Genomic DNA, 22906 nt, shown 5'->3' on the forward strand with positions numbered 1-22906 from the left:
AGCAGCCCAGAGATATGGGGGGGCACTAAGGACACAATAGGTGACAGTTCTGTCAAAGGGGAAGTTGAGCTGTTTGAGGTCTTGCCTTTTAAAATAGCTTAATGAGACAAATGGGATTCCATTGCAGTGATGATTTCTAAAGTCTTAATTCATAAAATGTTTTAAGTAGCTACTGCTGCATCTGGCATAGCCGATTAAATAGGCTGGGTGAAGCTGTTAACCCCAGCTGTCTGCCCTGTCCCTGGCAGGGCCCTATTGCCCTGAAGGAGGGCTGCCTGAATCTCAAGAGCCAACTTCACAACTGTATTTTTTTCCCCCATATTGTTGGTTTAGTGCAAGGCACCACTCAAAATGCTGTAGAAGCCCCACTACCCACTAAGCATTAGAAGAAACTAAGAAATTAGCCATATAGGCTTACAAAGCATAGTGGAGATCTTCAAAACCATAAGAAATGCCATACTGTGTTGGACTAATGGCCTGTCCAGCCCAGCGATCGGTCTCAGGCAGTGGAGAGAGGAGATGCAATTTAGGGAAACTAACCTGGCCGCTTGCTTCCCCTTGTATTCCCAGCCACAGCTCCTTCCCTAGGGACACTGTACATGCGTGTATCCTCCTAGTGTATTCTTTTGGCATAAAAAAACCCCAATTTTTTGTTGCTTTCACTGACTGCTCCCTAGGTCTAGTATTGCAGGGAAAAGCTTTGCATTCACTTTATCTAATGCCTTCATCATTTTATAACACTCAGCTGTAGCCTCCCCCAAGCTCCTCCCCTCCAAACCATCCCAGACACTTTTTTTGCCTCTCTTGAACAGTGGCAGCTCCATTCACTTGACCCTTTGAACTGCCCTTTCTGAGCTGAGACCAGCACTGCTCACAGTAGTCAAAACATGGGCCTATCCACATTTTCTGTAGTGCTAAAAAAATACTCTGTGTGATGGGCTCAGTACTTTTCCTTGTGATGCCCAGCATTTTATTGGCTTTTTGGCTGCCACCAAAAAACAGAGGAGGTGCAGTCAAAGTTTCTGAAGATGGTATAACTGTATGGTTATTAATGTTTATTTTCATTATTATAAGAACTTAAAAACATTTAGGGTGATAGTTGCAATGTGATTGCAGCTACAATTAGGTACGTAATTTCAGTGTAGTTGTTTCAGAATCTCACTTCTTTTTCTTGGGATAGATACAAATCCCTGTGCAGGTGAGATATTCTTAGAGCAAACAAAACATCTTGGACAATAGGCAGGGCACATGCATTTTTGTATCATTTCCTTGAATTGTTTGGTTGTACAAGATGAAGCAAGTAGAATTCTAAATTAATCATTTAATTAAAATATAAAGATAACAAGCAATGTGAACTCTTGAGCCTAGGAGCCATTTACTTAAACTACCTCATTGCTATGCAAAATCCTCAGTGTTAATAGGCAAATTCATATACTAGTGTAAGAAATGCACATAATGCTTTTCATTTTGATCGCTAAAAAATATAATTGCAAATAGCTTTCTCACTGTCAAGTATGCAACACTTAGGGATACTGGCATGCTACTGAATTGGTGCAGGAGGGCACATGGTTTCAAACAGCAGCTTTATATATTCATTATTAACATCAACTGTTGGGTTGGGTTTGTTGCTTCTGGCAGTAACTAATAGGTTGAATTTTAGAGGAAAATGAGAAGACCTATCATGCACTTAAACTGAGGAGTTCTATATAGTGCGGAAGAATTCCTTCTTGCTTCCTGGAGGTGGTCAGGTAAACCTTGAAGCATAGAAATATAGCCTTAGTCAAGTTTTTCATTTTACCTTAATTCTTTTCTTTGCTAGAAGACCTCTTCCATGTAACTGTAGAGCTAGTGAGATGTTCTTTCCTAGGTACACAAACAGTGTCAGGAGTTAGTTGCTCCTAACATAGGTAGATAGCAAATAGTTATCCCTTTTTTGAAACAGAAAAGTAAGCAGTGGGATTATGGATGTTGATGTTTTAACTTTGGTCTTGCTGGATGTTCTGGAAATCCTGCATTACCCTGTGGTTGCTATATATGGTTATTTTGCATTTCAGTGTTCTTCTGTGTCCAGTAGTACTTTCAGGGGTTTCATTAGTTTGCTACCTTTTAAAACCAGCTGTATAAGAACAGATTTTAGTAACTGAAGATGCCTTCTTTACCACATCGATATCTACCATCTGTGTGCAAACCGTATTTCTGTTACTAGATTTGCATCAGGTTCTGCTAAATGTATTTTGCTAATTATAAAAAAATTGCAGAAGATGTTGATAGGAAAATCACTCTAAATGACTTCTCAAAAGGAACTCTTGAAGTTTTAGTAAGAGTTTGTTTTGACAGACAAGTTGGTGCTTTCACTAAATCAGCAGTTTGCTTAAAAATAGCTCCTCTAGGTTGCAGTTCTGCATGTATTCTCTTTTTCTGGAAATCTGTGGATAACTGACTCATAAATGCAAATAGAAGGATGACTATTGGCTACTTAGTTTATCAACTGTAGAAGACAAAAAAGCTTATTCATTAGTGTGATAAGGACACAAGGAGTAGGAAAGGAGTTGAGTGTTAGATGTTGAGAGATCACTAGGGATTATTGGATAAGTAATTATAAAGATCATACTGCAGTGAATACAAGATGTCAGGATCTGGTTGTATTCTCTTGACCTTGTTGAAATGCTACAAAAAGGTGCAGGGGCTGCTGTTGTGTAATGCATGCTGAGATCCTGCACTGCCCAGCAAACACTGAATGTGTGTAGTTTGCCAAGCTGGTCTTTTTTTACTTATATCCTGCATAGGTCTGGGTTAGTGTAGTATCATCGGCTTTGTAACCAGATGAAACTGCTACAGACCTATGTGTCTAAGCATCGCTGAATGTCTTACGGGCAGTTGGAATGAAATGCCTTTTTTACAAAATGGGGCTTATTCCATGATTTTCCCAGAGAATACAGAGAAGGAATGTAAGAGCGTTCTGCTGTGGTTTGTCTTTATATTTTTACTGTTTAAAGACAACAGATAAATCCGACAATGTCAAAATGTTTAGTAAACACACATATATATGCATGTTAACAGTATGGGAGTTTACTGTTGATGTGCATGAATGGTGGTGGTTTTCATGTTGCTGAGTTGTTGATTATTTTGTAGGATGAGGGTCCAAATTAAGAATATTAAGAAAAAGGTATTTTACAGAATATTACCATGGAAGCATCTCTCTGTCCCACTGTGTAATTCTAGTTATAAACCTGCAAAAACTCACAGGCTTAAAAAATTGTTGTCATTGACTTGAATTCACTGATACTGTTTTGAGTGTGTTGAGAATGCATTTTTTTTTTTTAAGGTTGTGCTAAGGAATTACTCTGTTCAAATTTTTTGCACTTGAAAATCATTTAAGGTGATACCATGTTCATTATTAACTGGAAATTAAATTTTAGCATGTATTTCAAACTGAGTCCTGTGGTCATTTGATTATTTTTATTTTTCATGTTTTGTCCATGTGCACTTTTTTATGGTGAATTTTTTTTTTTTGTTTAGTGCCTTTTGACTGTGGTTTCTTTTTATGAAGCAGAAACAGTGGGGAACGGAAATTAAAACCAGAGAACTAGTTTTTATTTGGAAGAAAAAAAACCATAAAAGGACAAAACAAGTGTAAGTCATGTTTAAGTTGGTTTCAGAGATGTAAATAATGAAGAGGTCTTGTTGGCTTTTCTGTGAACGGGGATTTCCCCACTGATATATCCTGAAATAAAGAAATTGCCGAAGTATCATACTGTGATTTGGAGGATTCTAATCTCAGGAGAGGGAGACAATTCTGCTGAGGCTGCCTTCTCTGTTAGCTGCCAAGGCACTTGGAATTTGGGCCACAGACATATTGCAGTTTTCTGTGAGGTAACTTGTCCGTGAGTAGCTTTGTGCTCACTACCATTGGCTGGGAAAATTGCTGCCTGGACAAAGCTGAAGAAAAAATGGCAAGTACCCCAAAATTAAGCCAATCTTCTATCTTAAGCAAAAGAACCCTATGCATTACTAAAGACAATATTTGTTGTGCTTTGGGCCATTTTCACAGATACATATACAAAAGCCCAGGTGATTTTTATAAGGTTGTAGAAGCTGCTGCTGTAGTGAGGACTGCAGTGAACTTGGAGGTGATTAGATTTGGGGGTGTCTTTGAAGCTGATTCAGAAACTGTTATGGAACTTGCATTTTCTGACTAAAAGTCTGGTGTGGGGATTGGAAGGGGCAACTTCATACTTTTGATGTGCTGAATCTGATGGAAAATCATGTATCCTATCATACACTTTGTTTATGGCTTTCCAATGAAAGTCAAAGAAATGAAGTGCACCTGAGTCACTGGAATTTAACAATAATATGATCCATCATGTGGCCCTGAAAAAGCTATTTTAGAGGATTAGAGTGTCATATTAGGCTATGTGTAATATTTATGTGCACCTTGTAAAATTCTTCTTGGCTGGGGTGAGTAACTTTTTGATAAGCAAATAAAATATCACCCTAGATTATACATTTTTCATTTTTTCTCTCACCCAGATACTTATGTTCATTATTAAAGTGGAAGGTGGGGATATACAGGTAAATATTTGTCACTTGTGGAAGATTGATTTCAGTGATAGCACATGCTGGGAACTTACTGACTGGAGTAACTTTTGTTATCACAATGACTCTCATTAGTAACTGCATGAGAAAATCTGATATCTCGTCATATTTTTAAGGGATATTTGTGTACTGTGGTTTGCTATGATTTGGGTCAGCTGCTAAAATGTACTTTTTATTTTCTGACTTTGAAAATGTGTCTTGCAACCATAACATCTTTAATGTCACCAGGTGTAACTCAGCTGGGCTCAGTGCAGCTACATGAATTTATATGAGGTAATGATGTGGCCCAGTAAAAGAATGGATGTGGGCAGCTTTGAACTTGTTCAAATCTAAATTTCATCTAAATTAGTCTAGATCCACCCTCACAGGAGGAGATAACACTTTTATCCTGTGCTAGGATTCAGTTTATTTCTGCTCTTTGCAGAAATTTTACCTGGAGGGTGAGTCTGCCTCATAGTGTGCACGTATCAGCGTCTTGTCCTCCAGTTTACTAATTTAACAGCTGATGAATCAGACTGCACAGCTCAGCACTCCATTGTGCTTCTGATAATTAATCAGATATGGCTGTAATTACTGACTTTCAGCAGAACTTAACTGTGGTCATCTGTAACGCCATCTATTATTGACATATTGCAGGAATATAGGCAACAGAAAAAGAACTTGCAGGAATTTTATAATGACTTTTCCATCATAAAGTATTTTATATAGCTTAAGTGTGGCCTCCTCATTTGAAGGAATCTATCTGCCCTTTTATGTACCACGCAAAATGCGGTACATATGTGCCACATGATGTACCATACTGTTGCAAGCTTTCTAAACTGCACTCACGTGTAAGGTAAGTGGTGTTTATGAGACACACCTGCTTGGCCAGGGCTGTTGGTACATGTGCCCAGGACAGAGCACACAGACTCAGAAGCACTCACCAGAAGCCATACACAGTTATTGCATGAAATGGGAACACACTGCAACTTGTCTTCTTTGAACCTTATTCTTATATAAAGGGATCTCTTTCATCATTAAAAACAATACTTATAATGTTCCAAAGCAGAAAAACTTCACAGTCTCTGGTCAGAGCTGTGATTTCTCTTGCTTCCGTTATTTATGAATTTTGAAGACAGAAAAGATGACAAAAGATGTGTTATCTTTTAAGATTAGAAGTACAATAAAAGGCAGTGTCTCTCATGTCAGGAGGAAAGCTGAACTAATAGGAGATGTATTTACAGAGCTTACTGACTTTGTGCAAAAATCAAACGCGGTTGTTTCCTTTTAAAACCAGAATTACATTTAAAAAATTAAGTCCATTATTATACTCTTAAAATAAACATACAAATCTTGCTAATACTGCTCAATGATAGTGATGTTAACTGACTTATTCCCAAGGTTTCTGTCAAATGCTTTTAAAATAGTTGAAAGTAGAAGGTGCAATCTTGCTGTAGAAATATCATAGGCAATTATTAAAAATATTAATCATCTCAATCAAAAAATGCTTTCATAGCTCAGTCTGGTATCTGTGTCTCTTGCTTTAACACACTTTTTTCACTGAATATTTTCTTTAGAATTCTGAAATACAGTTGTGTTTTTTTCTCCAGTGGGATTTCAGGTGCTTGGAATTTGATTTCATCCTTTGAGGTGCACACATAGACATGGTACTGATGCAGCAAACACTTGAATAGCAGAGCAAACTCTGCTAAAATCTTGCCATTTTTAAGCAAGGCAGCAGCAAATTACTTCAATCACATGAAGATAGTTCAGAGGTACAGGAGTTATGGCGGGGTGGGAGAGCCTCAGTACAAATGGAACTTTTCAATGATTTTCTGCCCCTTCTCTCAAGAAACTGAGGATTTGAAAGTGGTTTGCCTAGTGAATACCTGATCAATATAAAATGTTACCATACAATTTACTACTTCTGCTTCTTGAATAAGAATTTGGCAGTTGCAGTAAATGAAGAATTGTGGGAGGTTGTCTCTTTTAACACCGACATCTAAAAATTACTGATTAGTACCAACAAGAGAGAGAGACTGTAAAAGAATAAGGTTGGGTTTTTTTCATATAACAAATTTGATTTGTTAACAATACCACTTTATAAACTCAATAAGAGAATGCTTAGAAAATTATATGAAACAAAGTGCCTGTTCTTGCAAGTTTTGGTTGCATTCCTTTTCTGGAGCCTGTGCTTAATGTCTAAATACCCTGGGAAGGTACACAATGCTGTTGGGCAGGACAGAAGAAGTCCTAAAATTCCACGTGCAGAACAATGCATTGTTCTTTGCAATGCATATAGTATGTTTATTAAAATAGGGGTGATACCAGTATTGGAATTTCTTCAAAACAAATACTGCCTGTTTACATCTAGATTTTTCTCTTCCTTTCAGTTCCTGGGTAGGTAGAGTATTTTGATGCAAGAGTGATTGTAAGTACAAAAGTGATTCCTTTATAGAATTAGTCACCCTCAGAGGCTTCTTGAGATGATCATTTAATGATTATGGAGCACTTGCATGTATGTAGCTTATACATAAAAGCAGTAGTTTGTCACAGATGTTATAGGGAGAATTAGGAAGAAGACGTAAAGAAGGTGGTATTTACAGGTCTGGTCACTTCAGTTAAGGTATGTGTGAAGCCAGGTCCAGCCTCTGAAATAGTTGAACATTAGTTCTGATTTCACAGTTATGGAAGTGGAAGCACAGAGATAAGGACCTGAATTCTAGAAGTACTGAATAATTGCCATTTCTGCTGATTGATAACATCATTACATTGCAGCACTCCTAAAAGTTGGGTACCAAGGAAATCCCAGGAGAAAGTTTGCTTTCTTGGTTGCAGCCCTCTTTTAGATGTGACACTCTGTCCTTTCTTCCTGTGCCAAGCTACATGCATCCTGCATTTTTAATTCTCCTTTCCTGTTAGAGATCAAGATACATGTTTGCTTTAATTGGAATTTCTTTTTGCAGCCTTGCAACAAGACTGGATTAACAGTTGAATTATCCATGCACAACTTCTTCCAAAGTACTTCGTATTTTAGCTAGACTTGAGAGCAGGAATAGGAGGAAACACTTCTATGTTTTACGGGGCGCCAGTAATGGAATTGTAGGGACAATTGCTAGGGAACAAATTAATCCCTGATTATTTATTTAACAAAGTACATTACTGATGTTACACTTGGGTGACTTTTTTGCAAACATAGAGCAACTAATAGGTGCAAATTGGTATTACCATATTTAAAATGGTGAAGAAACTACTGCTTTCTTGGTCTGTAGGCCATCTGGCAAGAGAGCTTATTGAAGTATTCAGGACTGGCTTAATGGCTTATTTTTATGGAACACATGAAATAGAAATTTATTCCTCTGGCACAAGGTGCGCACTCAGTAAATGCATGATAACAGCATGGTCACCTACTTGTTTGTAGCTTATATTCAGTTGGTGAAACTAGTTAAGGACAGTCTGCTTCATGCATGTAGGTAGAATGCATATGACTGAACTGAATGTTCACAGCAGCCTGTAACTGTAGGAACACTGGTATGCTGTAGCACTTTAAGGAAGTGTGGCTGCCACTGCATCACATAAGACGAACAGGTGAAGAGGCTTTCTCTTCTGCTTAAAGCTTTGTATTTAAACTTTTCGCCTCTGATTTCTCAAGAGAGCTTAGCTGAAAAATCAGTTATGTCTCTTTTTTTTTTTTTCCTGTTATTTTGGGGGGTGTTCTAATGATTTTAAACCCTTAGTTAATACCAGCCAAGATGGCAACTGAATTGAATAAGTTTAGGATACACTACATCAGGGATAGTAGGAATAAAAACACTGCTGTTTTAATTTTTATTTACATGTATAGACATTTTATATATATGGGGGGTATGGGGGGTGTACATATGTATAAAAACACCTTTTCAAACGCCTCTTTACTACATGTTTACTATTAGTACATTCTTGGTTTGAAATTTTTTTTCTTTTTGTCTTTTTTGTCGTTGGTTTGATTTGGTTTTTCAGTTTCCATGAGCAGTACTGTCTGGTTGTCATTAAGAATTACAGGTTGAAGTCTTTCACTAGTCTCAGAGGTATAAATGAGTAAGAGCTGCAATCAAACCATCCAACACATCTCCTTCAGGTGAGAAATAGAGAAGTCTATAGAATTAAAAGCTTCTTTAAAAAAAAAAAATCACTTTATAACTTTCAAGATGGCGAAGAAAAGAACAGCAAAGGAAATGTAAACTACACATCATCAGAACAGAAGACAACGTATCAGAGCTAGAGCTGCTATTGCTATGTGTAATAGGGGAGAATGGGTCTGTGCTTTTCCCCCTGAACACGCATTTGTTTACGTGAAGTGCTGACTGACACTGCTTGGCAATTGGGTAAAGTTATATGACTGTGTCATTTGTTTTAGGTTGTCATATAAGATTGTATAAGCCTGTTTGCAGGGCTGGATGCTGAACAACATCATTGCAGTTATGATTGCAAAAAGTTCCTACTTCTAGAAAATTCTTAGTCTGGAATTAATTGATTTATCATTTAGAGTTCAGCACTGACTAATCTATGGCAACAGAATTTATCTAGCAAGAAGTTGGGACTATAGGAGAACACTTTGATGTTCTAGTAATGATTTATTTTCCAGCTAATCATAGCTACTGATGTTTTGCTACCTGTTTCAAGGCAAAAAGACCTTTCCTTATACAATGAAGATACATTTACAGAACGGCTGATATTGAACAAAAGAACACTTTGAGTTTGATTTTTCTGAATAAAGAACCTGTAAAGTTTGCATAGTTTTTACATACGAGTTTGTTAGTGTCTACACAGGGATAGTAAATCAGAGGAGAGAGTGCTGTGAAATGTGCTTCCTACAGCTGCTTCAACTGTAGATCATAAAATCATTGCTAACTTTCAATGGCTCTACAGCCAGTGAGTCTTTTCTCCCCCAGTATATCTCCCTTAGTATGATGGGAGATACGAGAAATGAGAAAAGTAAAATGAAAATATTACAAAAGAATCTTTATATGTATATTCAGTACTAGATGCTCAAGGTACAGATAGCATGTATGCTTCAAAGAATTTTCTCTGTAAAAAGTTTGCAAACTACCAACGTCACAAGTGAAGATATTAAAACTTGTTGCCAGGTGCACTGAATGCTGTTAAATGGGACAGTCTTCGGAGTTATAAATCCTCTGTAAGGAACTGACAGAGCTGGCAGCTATAAAACACCAACTTGACATTGCTTCAACCATTATCGTTATATTTTTCTAAGTTAGAAAAGGGGAAAAAAATAAGGGAATATAAGGACTGGGAACAGTGAGAGGTAGGCTCTGAGCTACAGTGCTTTGGTACAGTGCAGATGGAGAACAGGATTTGGCTAAACAGAACACAGAATCCATACCAGATTCAGTCTGTTAACCCAAGACTGACTTCTGAAATTTGGGATGCAAGTGTCTTCTGCAGGAAGACTGTTACACTTGATGGAGAGAGCTGGAGGCCAGGTCACAATATGAATTTCTAGAAATACTTTCTAGCCATCTCTGTATGTGAGGAAACAGAACTTGTTGATGGTCTCCGAATTAATAGCAAAAACACGTGTTTCTGAGCTAGTACTTCCTGTGTGCTGTGATGATACAGAGGACTGATCTTCTGATACTTTATTAGCGTTCCAGGAATGCAAGGGTCTGAAAACAGTGCTCCTTTAGATTGAGGAACAATGGGCAGACTGCTCTTCGCCAAGTTTGTCTTTTAATTATTTTTTAATTTTTTTTTTTAGGGTGGAGTTTTAATGTTCTGGTGTCAGAATGAAGAGCAGGATACCTCTCATTCTTCTAGCCTGTGGCTCCTTTAACCCCATCACAAACATGCATATGCGTTTATTTGAGGTGGCTAGAGATCACCTGCATCAAACAGGTCAGTAAGGTGTGTTAGGACCACGCACACACATGTTTTACTGTGAAAAGGAGGAAAGATTTTTAACACTCACTATAGATAAGCTGTCACTTTACAGCTGGCTTGGTTTTAGTATTGTTTATTGATCATTCAGGATGAAGCTTTCATGACATACTCAGTATAGAAAGTTCTAGTATTACCTTTTCTTTTGACTTGGTACATAAACAAGTATCATAATGACCATTCATGCAAATAAACTGAAAGTTTTATCAACGGTTTTAGGATCATATTCATGGAACAGGCTGAGCCTTGTGAAAGAGTACACTTAACAATTTTGAAACTGAGAAGAAATATTTATGTTCAGATTTGATGCTTTTGTGATACATTGTGTTTTAATATGAAGAAGTGTTACAGTTAGCAGTTTTGACAGCTGGCTGAACCTGGAGAAAAGATGAAACATTAATTATTCATTATCCATCTTCACTAAGAGGTACAAGTTATCTCCCCTAGCAGAATAATTTCCTCATAAAGGAGATCAGAAAAGCAAGATGTCAGCAGGCTAGAAGGTTTCGGCAACAAAGGAGAAAGGTGGGTAACATCAGGAACTTAAAGAAGGATCAGAAAAGCTACTGAGAAGCATTGAACTCTAAGCTTGATCAGCTACTTAATTGCTGAGACTTTTATTTTTTTTCCATCTGGCAGCTAAAATATACACATATGTTTCTGGAAGAGATTGGAAGGAAATGATAGTTTACTGGAACCTGGCAGAGAAGTTCTGAGGGAGGGAGGGAGGGAGGGAGGGAGGAACCTGAACAGAAAATAATAGTAAAAGGAGTTTAGTTGTCAGATTGTGGGGAGGAGAGAGAATCTAGTGACCCACTGATACCACTGTGCAGTAAACGCAGCAACTACATGCTTGCCATACATATACTGTGAGAATACTTTGACTTTAATGAGGAAGAATTACACAACTGGCTCTGAGGACTGCCTCTATGGATCTCTGTTGTAACTGTAAAATGATTTTGTTGTTCCTGCAGAATGAGAAATAAAGGGTTAAAAAGGGATTTGAATTGGCTTTTCTCACTGTAATTTTATAACTGTTTTTACTGCGTGGGTGTGCATGAAGTAGAAAAGCAATGTGAGACCAATTGGTACTTCTGTTTAAGTCATGTTATTGTCCAGTAACTTAATTCTTTACCTTGAAAGAAGGATTGAACTGGGAAATGAATTATGCTTCTTTCTGAATCACAATTCATTGTCTGGTCTGCTCTAGGGTCTGTGTGATAAGACTCCAACCCTTACTCAGAGCAGTTTACCTAAACAAGTCTAGTGAAAATCATATTAAAAATGACATTTTGAAAGGTTGAAATGAAAGTTGTGCATTACATTGCACCTCTCTAACATTAGTGTTTAGTTCTGGATGGGATGTGACTTGAGTTTTGACTTCTTAGTTTAATGTGTGGAGTCTTTCTAGTCAAACTACTTCATGCATTAAAGAAGGGGACTTCATTTGTGTCTGGGTTGCCTACACTGTCATCATTGTGCTTTCTGAATGCTTAACCCAGGATGTGTGGAAACCAAGAATCCTCAGTGAGCCTGTGGAAGCTTTACCAATCCCAAGTAGAGATAGCTTTATTTGAAGTAACTATAAATGTAGATGTGTGTTTTATATGTATGGATACATACAAATCTGGTATATGGTCTTTCATGCTATGGTTCAGACAGAAGGGGTTGGCAACATGCTATAAAAATGATCGATTTTGGATGCCTGTTTTATGGCAGAACCATTCCCACCCAGATCCTGTTTCTGCTTCTGCAGTTAGCCAGGGAAGGAGAGGAAAAATGAGAGCTTATTAGCTAAGAAGAAGCACTAGTTGCAGACTGGGAGCTGATGGTGGGGCTAGACGACAATGGTTATACATGACTAAACCTTGTTTGAAGTGAGGTAGTGGTCTGCCATATTCAAATTGATTCCCTTCTCAGTGAGAACAGTGCACTTCGGAGCTAACGTACACACTGAATGCCTGAAAATGTAACTAGCATGAGTGAAAAAATAACTATCATGAGGGGTGATGTTTCCTACCTGTAAGAATGAATGACTTCTGGTGCTACTTCAGTATTTCTGCTCAATCAGAAATCGGGCAGAAATGAGGAGTTGTACAATAGCTTGGCCGGAGTTGACTTCACAGTCAGGTTTTACTGCTATGAATGACATGACTATCCCTGATGTGCATCCTGACTGACATCTCCAGTAATTTTGTCTGCCAGCTTTTTGCACATCACTTCAGTTTCAGATGCTGTCTAATCTTATTTTTCATACATCCCTATTTTAAGTAGGGAATTTTATTGAGTTTCTAATACTTCAAGCTATATCAGCAGTTTCATTGCCACATGTCAGTTCATCCTTTTTCTGTTAATATCGGTTGACAAATCTTGTTGTGCTGCTTTTTAAATACAACAGACGTAGCTACATGTGACTGAAAAACTCTAATGATTCTCTTTATCTGAATTTTGTGTCTACTCATGTGAATTTGACTGTTTACAGGTCTTCACGCGTAGCTAGAATCTTGTTTTAAAAATGTTTCTTGAAACTTGCACTGACTGTGGTAAATGCCTTTCCAGTCTGTTGATATCTGCTGCCAGATGCTTTTATTTCTCTTTGACTGCATTTCTCATTTGACTGTAAGATCCAAAGAAATAGAATCAACCTATGTAAGATGTTTGAAACTTTGTTTCCCAGGTATTGCCAGTGGAGGATGCTTACATCACCAAGTCTCCAGATAAGACCAAAAGGGATAGAGGGCAAAGGAGGGAAGTATGAAATGCAAGATGTTTCTATCTGTGACAAGACAGGTGCAAGGGAGAGGTGAAGGACAATGAGTTACTATCTTACGAAGACTTGGGAAAATGTGACACAATCAGTGTGTTGTGTCAGATGCAGCACTGGGCAGCAGAGCTGAGAAGTTCAAGGAGTACTTAGCCACTAACCAGCCTTGGGAATTTAGAAGTTTATGTTGTTCAAGGGCTGCATCTGATTAATATGGACTGGTATTTTCAAAAAAGGGATGGGAACAGATTGTAACAGCAGCAAGTCAGCATAAATGCAAAGACTTTGAGTTGTTTTCCTCCAACAGTTCTGATAAGCAGCATTTGAAACCAACACAAAATAACCCTGGTTTGATCCTACTGTTTTGGTAGTGTGTCTAGCAATACAGATACATGATTGGAATAGGATCAGATCATCAGTAGTTACTCACTACCTATACAATATACAATAAATATACATATACAATAAATATTGAGAGACATTAGTTAAAATTAACTGAACTTAAAAATTGAAAATGAAACAATTTTTTTTTTTTTTTACAAGATTTGCAGCAGTGCTTGCTGAAATAGAGCAGTACTTGGTTATTTCTATTAGGCTCTACCCTTGAAAGACACATGAAGAGGAGAGGGATGCATGTGTGGCTTAGCATTCAGAAAGAATTAAAGCTATAGAGTGCACTTTGCGGAGGTGCAAATTTAAGCAGCAAAACCATAAGTCTTAAGATATCTCAAGATATACCACATCCCTAAAGAAAATGCTTTTGTTACATAAAATTCAGTTTTCTGAATACTGTTACCAGTGCATACAGTTCAAGTCCTAGCTTTTTTCTGAATTTAAGGAATGCTTTTCGAAATGGAAGAAGTGTAGGCGTCTTTCTGTTTCACAAGTTTTGTTGTCTTACTCTGAAACCCAGCGGAATAAGGGGTGGGCGTCCCCTGCTTGCAGTGGTATTCGGGTTATGCCCATATATTTGACTTTGGAATCCTAGCCATCTGGTTTGTAGCATCTCTGAAGAGAACCATTGCATTGCAGTCATGTTACATGGCAAAAGTCAGCTTGGATGAGAGCATTTCAGAGTCGGGTGTCCTGTGAGTAGAGCTACAATCCCTTATTATTCACATTTTTGCTCTCAAGATAGCAGTTTTAGCCTTCCTTTCTGGAGGAAATACTCATTTTCATAGCTGTCAAAAAACTGCCTTTCCTTCTTTTTGTCCAAATCAAATGAACTCTATAGAAGTGAAGCTGTATTTGGAGGTCTTGATACAAAATGTTTATTATAGATGTGATGTGTGGAGATCGTTCAGCATTTATTTGAGGACTGATCGTTGTGTACGCTCAGTTACTCAGCTGCTGGAGGAGAGTTCCTGAAGTTGCAGTGTATTTGCGTGGCTGTCTGACTACAGAGGTAAATCTGCACCTTCAGGCCCTGTAGTTCACTCAACCAGGTGGATATGATTTATGTTTGTCTAGGTACTCATATGACATCTGTCACTACAATTTTTGCACACCTCATCTAATTTAGTGAATACATCTTTCAAGCACTCTGAAGCAGTGAAGGTAAAGTCATCCATCCTATGGGAGCTATCCTAAAAGATTGTCCCTTACTGCTTTGATGTATTTTATGTTTATGTTGACTTTCAGTGCAATGATTGCTGAACTGTTTACCCCTTTGATTTTCCTTCTGTTGAATTCCCCTCAGAGAAGGTGACTGAACATGAAGTTAAAAAAGTCTTGCCTATTTTCTGTTCCTTTTTCATGCTTAGGAATCTCTACATACATGTCATGGGAAGGTAAGCATAGGATCTTTTTGATATTTAGTTTGTAAATTGTTTTGAACAACTCAAATTTGGGGATTACTTGTATCTAGTCATATGTGGTGGTTTTGTTTTCATTTTCTTCCCTACATGTCATCTGAACAAAGATGTTAGATACCCCTCACTCCACCCCAGTTAATTATAACCTATAAATAAAATTAACATTTTGGTTTAAATGGAAAAATGAAAAATCCTTGTATTTGTTTTCCTAGCATCAGTAGGCTGAGAGTTCTGAGAGGAGAACTGCTGATTTCTCGTGAGTTCAAGGGAAACCATTACTGTTACTTCAATACAGAATTTTATCATGTGATTTTAATGTATGTGTAGTCACACACAGAAGGCTGATAAAAGAAATTAAATAATCCAGTTCACTAACCATATTCGTAAAAGCAAGTGTACCAGTGGTTATTTCAGTGAAGAAATGAAAACTTACGTTAATGTAAGCTCTTGTTGCATCATAGATGGTTAGAACATGAGATTGTATTGTAACTATTTTCCAACATCATTCACTTCTGATAGGAAGTTTTACATCATTTTGCATTTTGAAATAGCTGCCACTTTCCTCATGAAGGAGGACTGACTCCTCAGCAATCAAAGTGATTTTTGTTATTTATGTATTTGATGTTGCATACATACTATGCAGTAAAATTTAAACTGTTCATCAGCCTCATTTTGTTAAATCTTAGATATGTGCTTAACTTTATGCCCTTACAACAGGCTTAATGAACAAACCAAAACTTTGTAATCCTGTGCCCTGCAATTGTTCACGTTAATGCACTAATATACAGAAGTTAGTCTCTTGTCCAGTGCTAAAATGGAAACTGGGGCAGTATCCAGAAAAAAACCATGAAGGCCAAGGAATTTTCTTTGGCTCATGCTTACAGCCTTTAGACACATAGGACAGAAACCTTAGGCAATGAGTTAAAAACTGTAATTTTTATTAAGGTGTGTGCAGTTTGCAGAGAGGTTTTTTCTGGTGTTTGGTTTTCAGTGTTTTGTGGGGGGTTTTGGGGGGTGTTTGCATTGGTGGGTGTGGTTTTTGGGTTTGTAGGGGTTTTTTTGGTGTTTGGGCTTTGGAGGAATTTTGGTGGTTTTTTCATGTTTGGGGTTTTTTGGTTTGGTGGTTTTGGGGTTGTTTGGGTGTGTTTTTGGGAGCGGGTGTTGGGTTTTGGTGGGTTTTTTCTCCCTGTCGATGACAGCTATATGGTCTTTAAACTAATGTCCATATCCTCAGGAAGGGAAAATTTGCATGTTTGGGTTGGTGTCACATTTAATTGATGTCACCAGTGAGTCTAACTCTGTTTTTTTTCTATTATAAAGTATAAGTTGAGAGCTGAATACTGAATGATAAGGAGTTTCATTGTAACCTAGAGATGAGATTGGCATTCATCCGTAATATTTTTATGTAAGCCTACAGCAGTGAAACTTTTAAAGCTTTGGAGTTTTAACAGGAAGGTACCAAACTGCATGAAAGTAAGTGTGTTGGCTCATCCGCTGGTTTCAGTCATATGAAACCATAAAAATCTTCCACATAGTAAACTTAGCATGAAACATTCATCTTTTGACATGGTCATTGCTTATGACTAACGTACATTGGTACTGTGTGTTTGAAGTGACGTGCCGTAAATCTAAACTTTTATCTAGAAGATACTACTTAGGGTAGTTATTTTGGTATAAGGAATCAGACTCGATAAACGGATGTGCCTAAATCTCAATTGTCACAGAAGCACAGAAGAGGCTTTTGTTTTGTCGGCAGTGTTCAACAGGGAGTAAAGTTTCTAGAAACTCTGTTTATCCTGAAACACTACTGTTCCATAATACCTATTTAATAGCATCTTGGAAAAGCAGTGAAGTAAAGCAGCACTCAGGCGGAAAGCCCTACTGCAGCCTGCTCTGGAGATGACCCAAGGAAGAACAGCGATGGGGTCATTCCTGCTCGCTCGGTAGGATAACACCATAAAGCTGCAGAGCTTCCCAGTCTGTTGTGGATTTTCCTATGACACTGAGAGGAAGAAGAGTAGTGGGCAAGAGTTAAATGTATAGAAGTATTTCTTTTATTTGGTTTTCTGTAGTGGTTATTCCCTTAGGTTTGTGTAGTTTCTAATAGTAAATCAGACTTAATACTAGACTAAATTATATCTTTAAAAGGCCTGCCAAAGCACACATATAATTTTTTATTAAATTGGCATGTGATAAATTTGATTTAGTATTAATAAACTAATTCAGCATTACAATTTGTGTTAGTGTTTGTGACAATTTACAGTGACCTTTATAACAGAACACTAAATACATGTTTGCATTAATAATACTACTTGAGGGACATTTTTTGTTTCATCACTCTTGTTATATTTAGTTTTTTAACCAGTTATATTCTCTAAGAACTGCTTAGGAAAAGTTCATAGCAAGAGGAAATTTTCTGCTGCTTTTGATAGGTATGTTTTGAAAAACAAAGCCATGTAAGGGCCTGGAGAATTTTTACACATACTTAGGACAAGCAACAATAACATACTGATGATGAAAACAAATAACATTCCAAAGAAATAGAATTTGAAGATAATTCTGGATCAAGGAAGGTTTGAAACTACCTGTAATAATTTATGGGACAGAGAAGAGAATTGTAGTGGAAATTAAAAAAAAAAAAAAAAAAAACAAAAACATGGCAGAATTTAATTATTTCTTCTTTGCATGCCTGACAAAATTGAGGGACATATTTGAATAGGTGAAATTAATGAAGTGAATTTGTATAGGTGAAATTACTGAAGAAGACACGAGTTAGAGCCAGTAATAAAATTTTCTCCTATATTTTGAGCGGTAAAGCTTGTATTTTTAGGTGGAAGGTTCTCATGTGCATAGTTCAGGGTTACTCAGTTGTTGTGAATCATCTCAAACAGTTATTGTATTTGACTTTTGGTGCCTTAGGTATTAGCAACCTTGATTTTTCTCTTCCATTTGGTTTCATTTATGCTTTGGAACAAGTTGATGTGGCATCAGAAATTCTTATCTCATCCAATTTGTGCAGTTCTAGGCCAGACTAGAGACTGCAATCTTTATAGCTCACAAGGATATGGCAGAGTTGCAGTCATTCTTGGCTAGCATGTTCTCACACAGTTTTAAGTTTTATATTTAATGTATTCATTTGTAATATAAGGGAACAATTTGTATCTGTAGAAACTGAAAAGAAAGGAACTGAAATGTTGAAAAGAAAATTACTGTGTAAGAAAAACCTTCTAATAAGGGCAACATATTAATGAATTCAAACTGTAATTTCCCTTTAAATGAGAATTTGTTATAGCATTGTATATTATCAAAGTATCAGAGAACAATTGTTGTTCATAAGTCAAGTGAAAATATTTCCAGTTTCAGGTCAAGAGATGGACTTAATTTTATGCATATCTTTGCATGTTTCTGCAAAATTTTATCTTGCTCTGTTGACCATTTTGCCTATAATGAGAATTTTTTGAAACAGCATAGTTTGGACTGACATTTTAACAGGAGACAGGCCTGTAAATCTCACTGAGTTCTGATGCTGTTTTTTAAGTCCAACTTAAGTTCTTTTGAAACTTTTACCTTATTACATCAAAATAAATGTGTAATTAGTAAATTGTCATTTTACAATATTAAATTGTCATGTGCCAGTATCAGAAATTATGAATCCAGGGTATCATTTTTGTTACAAAGCAGCAGAGGGAACTTGCTACCTTCTTTAAGTTTCTTTGTTGAAATAATTGAATTAGGAAAAAGGAAGATATTTTTTTTTTCCTTCTTCAGGATCATATTTATCATAGTTATTTAAAATGCATGTGTTGCATTACAAATAATTTTGTTTCATTTCTGTTTATTTGAAATACCCTTTCTCTCCTCTCTGTTTCTTGAGGGATGCAGCTCATATCAGTGCTTTATTTCCCTGCTGATTCATTAAAATGAGAGCTACATTTTTGCTTCCTGATTTGAGGCCAGAACTGCAAAGTCTAACAAAAAGGGCTTGTTGTTTTAATGATTACATTATGTTACAGGAGTAGAAAAATATGGGCATATTTTCAAATTTAATTAACATGATCAGCCAGATAGAAAGGGTCTTTAATGGCTGCTAAGCTGATGTTTGGAGCATAGTGCTGTAAGTCTCATTTTAGACTCCATTAGCCCCATCTTTGTTCTTGAATCTTCTGATTTGTCTGAATTGCATTAATCACAGCTGCAGTAATATGCTGTAATTCTTGCTTTAACACAATGAAAAGACACAATGATTTTGATAAATAACAAGCATCAGATGATTAAGAGCAAAGCAGTGGTCAGTTAAGTCATCCATTGCTCTGGCTATATAAAAGCTGTACTTATTGGAATATAAAACTTTAATTATATCTAGCATTTTTGATAGTTTGCATCATAAATCATAAACATTTCTACTTGTTTGAAAATTGTATGTTCATCCAGCTATCCTTTTTGAAACATCTAATAGGGTAAACATATTGATAATAATTGTGAGTAGTTCACAGAGGAACAAGAAGGCTGCTTTTTAACTTTTTAAATTGCTGTTTCTGTATTAAAAATAATACCTAGATCAGGTTGTTCATAGCTGCTTATAACTTTTAAGTTAACCACGCTTTGAAGAGGTTGAATGAGATGAACTCCCAAGGTCCTGTCTAAAATTTTCAAGATTCTGTGAAGATTACTTATTTTTCTTCTTTTCTTTTTTCAAAAGGAAGGTATCGGGTGATTGAAGGCATAATGTCTCCTGTTAATGATGACTATAGAAAGAAAGGCTTGGTTTCAGCAAGGCACCGGATAGCAATGGCTAAACTAGCACTGGAGACGTCTGACTGGATTCGAGCTGATCCATGGGAGAGTGAGCAGGAGACATGGACAGAGACAGTAAAAGTATTAAGGTAATCACTTTTTCCCTTTCTTAATGAAGTTACTGATTGCCAAAAATCTCTCAGGCTACCAGATCAGTGCACAGAACTCATTCTGCTTTGCTTGGGTGTTTTACAAGGACATGTTTGTTTATAGCATCATCTGCTATGAGATAAAGTATTAGATCTGTGAGCAATGAAAATTCACATCACTTTCCTTCAGAAAGGCTGCTCAGTCAGTATGGTACTCCTCCTCTGGAGTCTTTCCTTTCCTAGTACAAAGCAGGTAGGCTTTCCCCACACCTATGCAGTACACCACAGTATTGCGCTTGTGCCATTTAAGTAGTTAGATGCATGTGGAAAGCCTCTGCCAAGAAAGGGTCTTGCAAAATTATAGTCACTGAAAAGTTCCACAGCAAAGTTCTTAGCTCATGTTATTTCTCTTGTTTTTAAGTCTCTAAGCAGGTAATATAGAGATCTTAATCAGAAAGTAAGAGAGTTTATAAACAAACCTATTCTTCAGGAGCACCCCTATTCCAGATTAGCTATCTTGGCATTATTATGCCTGCAGGTTTACCTATTCATGCATCCTTGAAAAGTTTTCTTATTAACTCTAATGGCAAGTTAAACCCAAGCCCATAACTGCTGATGTTTTCTTTAAAATCACTGACTTTGCTGTGGTTTTGTGCTGGAAAGAAAAACAAAACAATTTGTCCAAAACCTGTTAACTTGATGTAAGGACCGTGAAATGTGTCTTTCCCCCATATGGTTGGTCTTGGTAATAAATGCATTATGGGGCAAGGTATGAAAACACAAACTTCATGTGCTAACTTTTTGGAAACATAGATGCTACAGAAGTCAACAGGTACTGTTAAAAGTGAAAAACTTCATGAATGTCTTTCAAGAAGGCAAGTGTGCTGTAGGAACTATCAATGATTCTTCATTTCTATCCACATTTTCTAGGTTACTTTCTAATTGGAAACAGTTGTGTGTATAGCTTAAGGCTCTAAAATGTGCCTTCCAGCAACTGCCCAGAAAGCTCTTATGGCTCTATTTGAAAGCAGTTAAAAAACAGACCTGTTACTTTACAAAAACATACATAAGAATACCCTGTGTACTTTCAAAAAAACCCCAACTAGTAGAGCCTTTTAGTTCTGCTTTATTTGCTTTGCTGACTGAACATAGACATCCAGTTGCTTCTTTTGCCCCTTCTCTCCAGCCAGCAGAATAGGATCAGAGTGGCAGGAAGACTAGGCAACACTACCCTGTCTGCAGAAAACATCTCTTCTCTTTTCTCTAATCACACTTGTATATTCCAGTGTGAGAAATCACAGAAAGGTCTGTCCTGCAGTATTGGTTGGGCATGGGATTTTTCACTTAAACTTCAGTTTTGTAAAACTGTTTTTCTCCAGAGAAGCAGCCACAAATCTTACAGATCAGGTGATCCTACTTAGAAAGGCTTTGATCTTGCACAGTTCCAGCTGAAGTGAGTACCACTTGCAAGACTGGGTTTGTAAATTGTAAATCCACTTCAGAGTCCTTTAGTATAAGAGGTACAATAAATAAAACCTGTATGTATAAATTTCTGCTCAGAGAAAGCAGTATCAATCTGGTATGAACTGCCCAACTTCCTGCCACTCTAGAAAGTGAACCCCTAGTTTTATAAGTAAATTCACAAAACATTAAAATGGATATCTGTTAAGGAGAGAAATGAGCTTAAAGCATTTTTTTCTCAAATGAGCTGAACCAGTGCCATAATCTAGTGCTGAAACCTGTCCCCTGAATGGGGAAGCAGCATCCTGATGAAATAGCATGTGCAGATACTTAGGCTTTATCTTGTATTTTAACTGTCACATGTGAGTATTAAAAAAAGAGGTGGCTACATCCTGACCAAGTATAAATAGGCAATAGTTTATTGTGAAGTTGTGCTTCTTCACAGGTGTTGAAGGTTAATCTGTAGATTCTTCCCTGGTCAGAGAACTAAGGACCAATTGCTGCCTTCACCATAAGCTCCTTCAGGTAGAAAACTTTAGTACCAATAGAAAGAGATTTTTCTATTGCGAGGCAAAGGCAGAAGATATTATTGTACCTAAATGTCTCTTCTTATCAGTATTTTGAATTATACACTTAACTGCAGGAGAACATTGTGTCCTGAGACACTGAATGGCCTTTTCCTACAGTACTTGTTTTACCTGAGTGCAGTGAAATTGTCACATTTCATCAAAATCTGTGGATTTTGCAGAGGCTTCCAAATAGTTATGACATAAAAGAATTTTAAGCAGCAAAGCTCATATCCCACTTGTGGTGGTGCTGTTAGTTGCCTGTTACATTGAGTATGGAAATTTTGGGAGACTATCTCAAGGCTTTTTTTAGAGAGGAGTAGAGAACATGATAGAGCTATTTCCCACTTAGCTTCTGTTCCTGAATATTCTTTCTAGACAAGAAAACAGTATTGTCAGTAACCAAAGAACTACATTCATTCCTCTGGTAATTAGATTTGATTGTGGTGCAGAGATAATATGAATTAATGTAGAATTGTCAAAGATCTATCTTACCCAACTTTTGTTGAATTGTGCTTGTGATTTAATTAAATAGTTACTCAAAACTTCATACAGAGTTCAGAAAATGCTTGATAAACTGACAGATTGTTTTGTCCCTTTTGGTGTATCTTTAAAATAACGTAACCCTCCCTGCCCCAGCACTTGAAACGCCTGCTGAACAGACCTTTTGGCAGTTAAGATTTTGCAGTACTTGTAACATTAGTCCTGCAGTGAGCTCTTTGCCAAGAGTTCTTATTTTTGAATCGTGGCCCAAGAATGTCAGTCCATGATACGAAGTTAGTGTACTTGACTATACATAGCGTCAGCCTGTTTACAACAAGGCAGGATTAAAAATAGAAGGCCAAGCTACTGCTACCTACTCTCTACTACCATATGTCCCTCACCTCTTGTCTATGTAGTTTCTTT

General features: G+C 37.0%; 1 protein-coding gene across 6 annotated transcripts in view; it reads left to right on the forward strand.

Annotated features, from left to right (window-relative positions):
* NMNAT3 (nicotinamide nucleotide adenylyltransferase 3) overlaps positions 1–22906 on the forward strand; it is a 30338-nt gene that overhangs the window by 969 nt on the left and 6463 nt on the right. Inside the window, exons 2-5 of one of the 6 annotated variants that reach the window (XM_074877728.1) lie at positions 3520–3633; positions 8575–8692; positions 10334–10470; positions 19790–19973. In XM_074877728.1, coding sequence (XP_074733829.1) covers positions 10362–10470; positions 19790–19973 — 293 coding nt within the window. In that variant the 5' untranslated portion in view covers positions 3520–3633; positions 8575–8692; positions 10334–10361. Of the gene's footprint in view, positions 1–3519; positions 3634–8574; positions 8693–10333; positions 10471–14802; positions 15067–15302; positions 15347–19789; positions 19974–22906 lie in introns of those variants that run through there. The other 5 variants (XM_074877727.1, XM_074877730.1, XM_074877729.1 and 2 more) reach the window with 5 other exon arrangements.

This window comes from Strix uralensis, chromosome 9 (assembly GCF_047716275.1).
Source record: "Strix uralensis isolate ZFMK-TIS-50842 chromosome 9, bStrUra1, whole genome shotgun sequence".
Classification (NCBI taxonomy): domain Eukaryota; kingdom Metazoa; phylum Chordata; class Aves; order Strigiformes; family Strigidae; genus Strix; species Strix uralensis.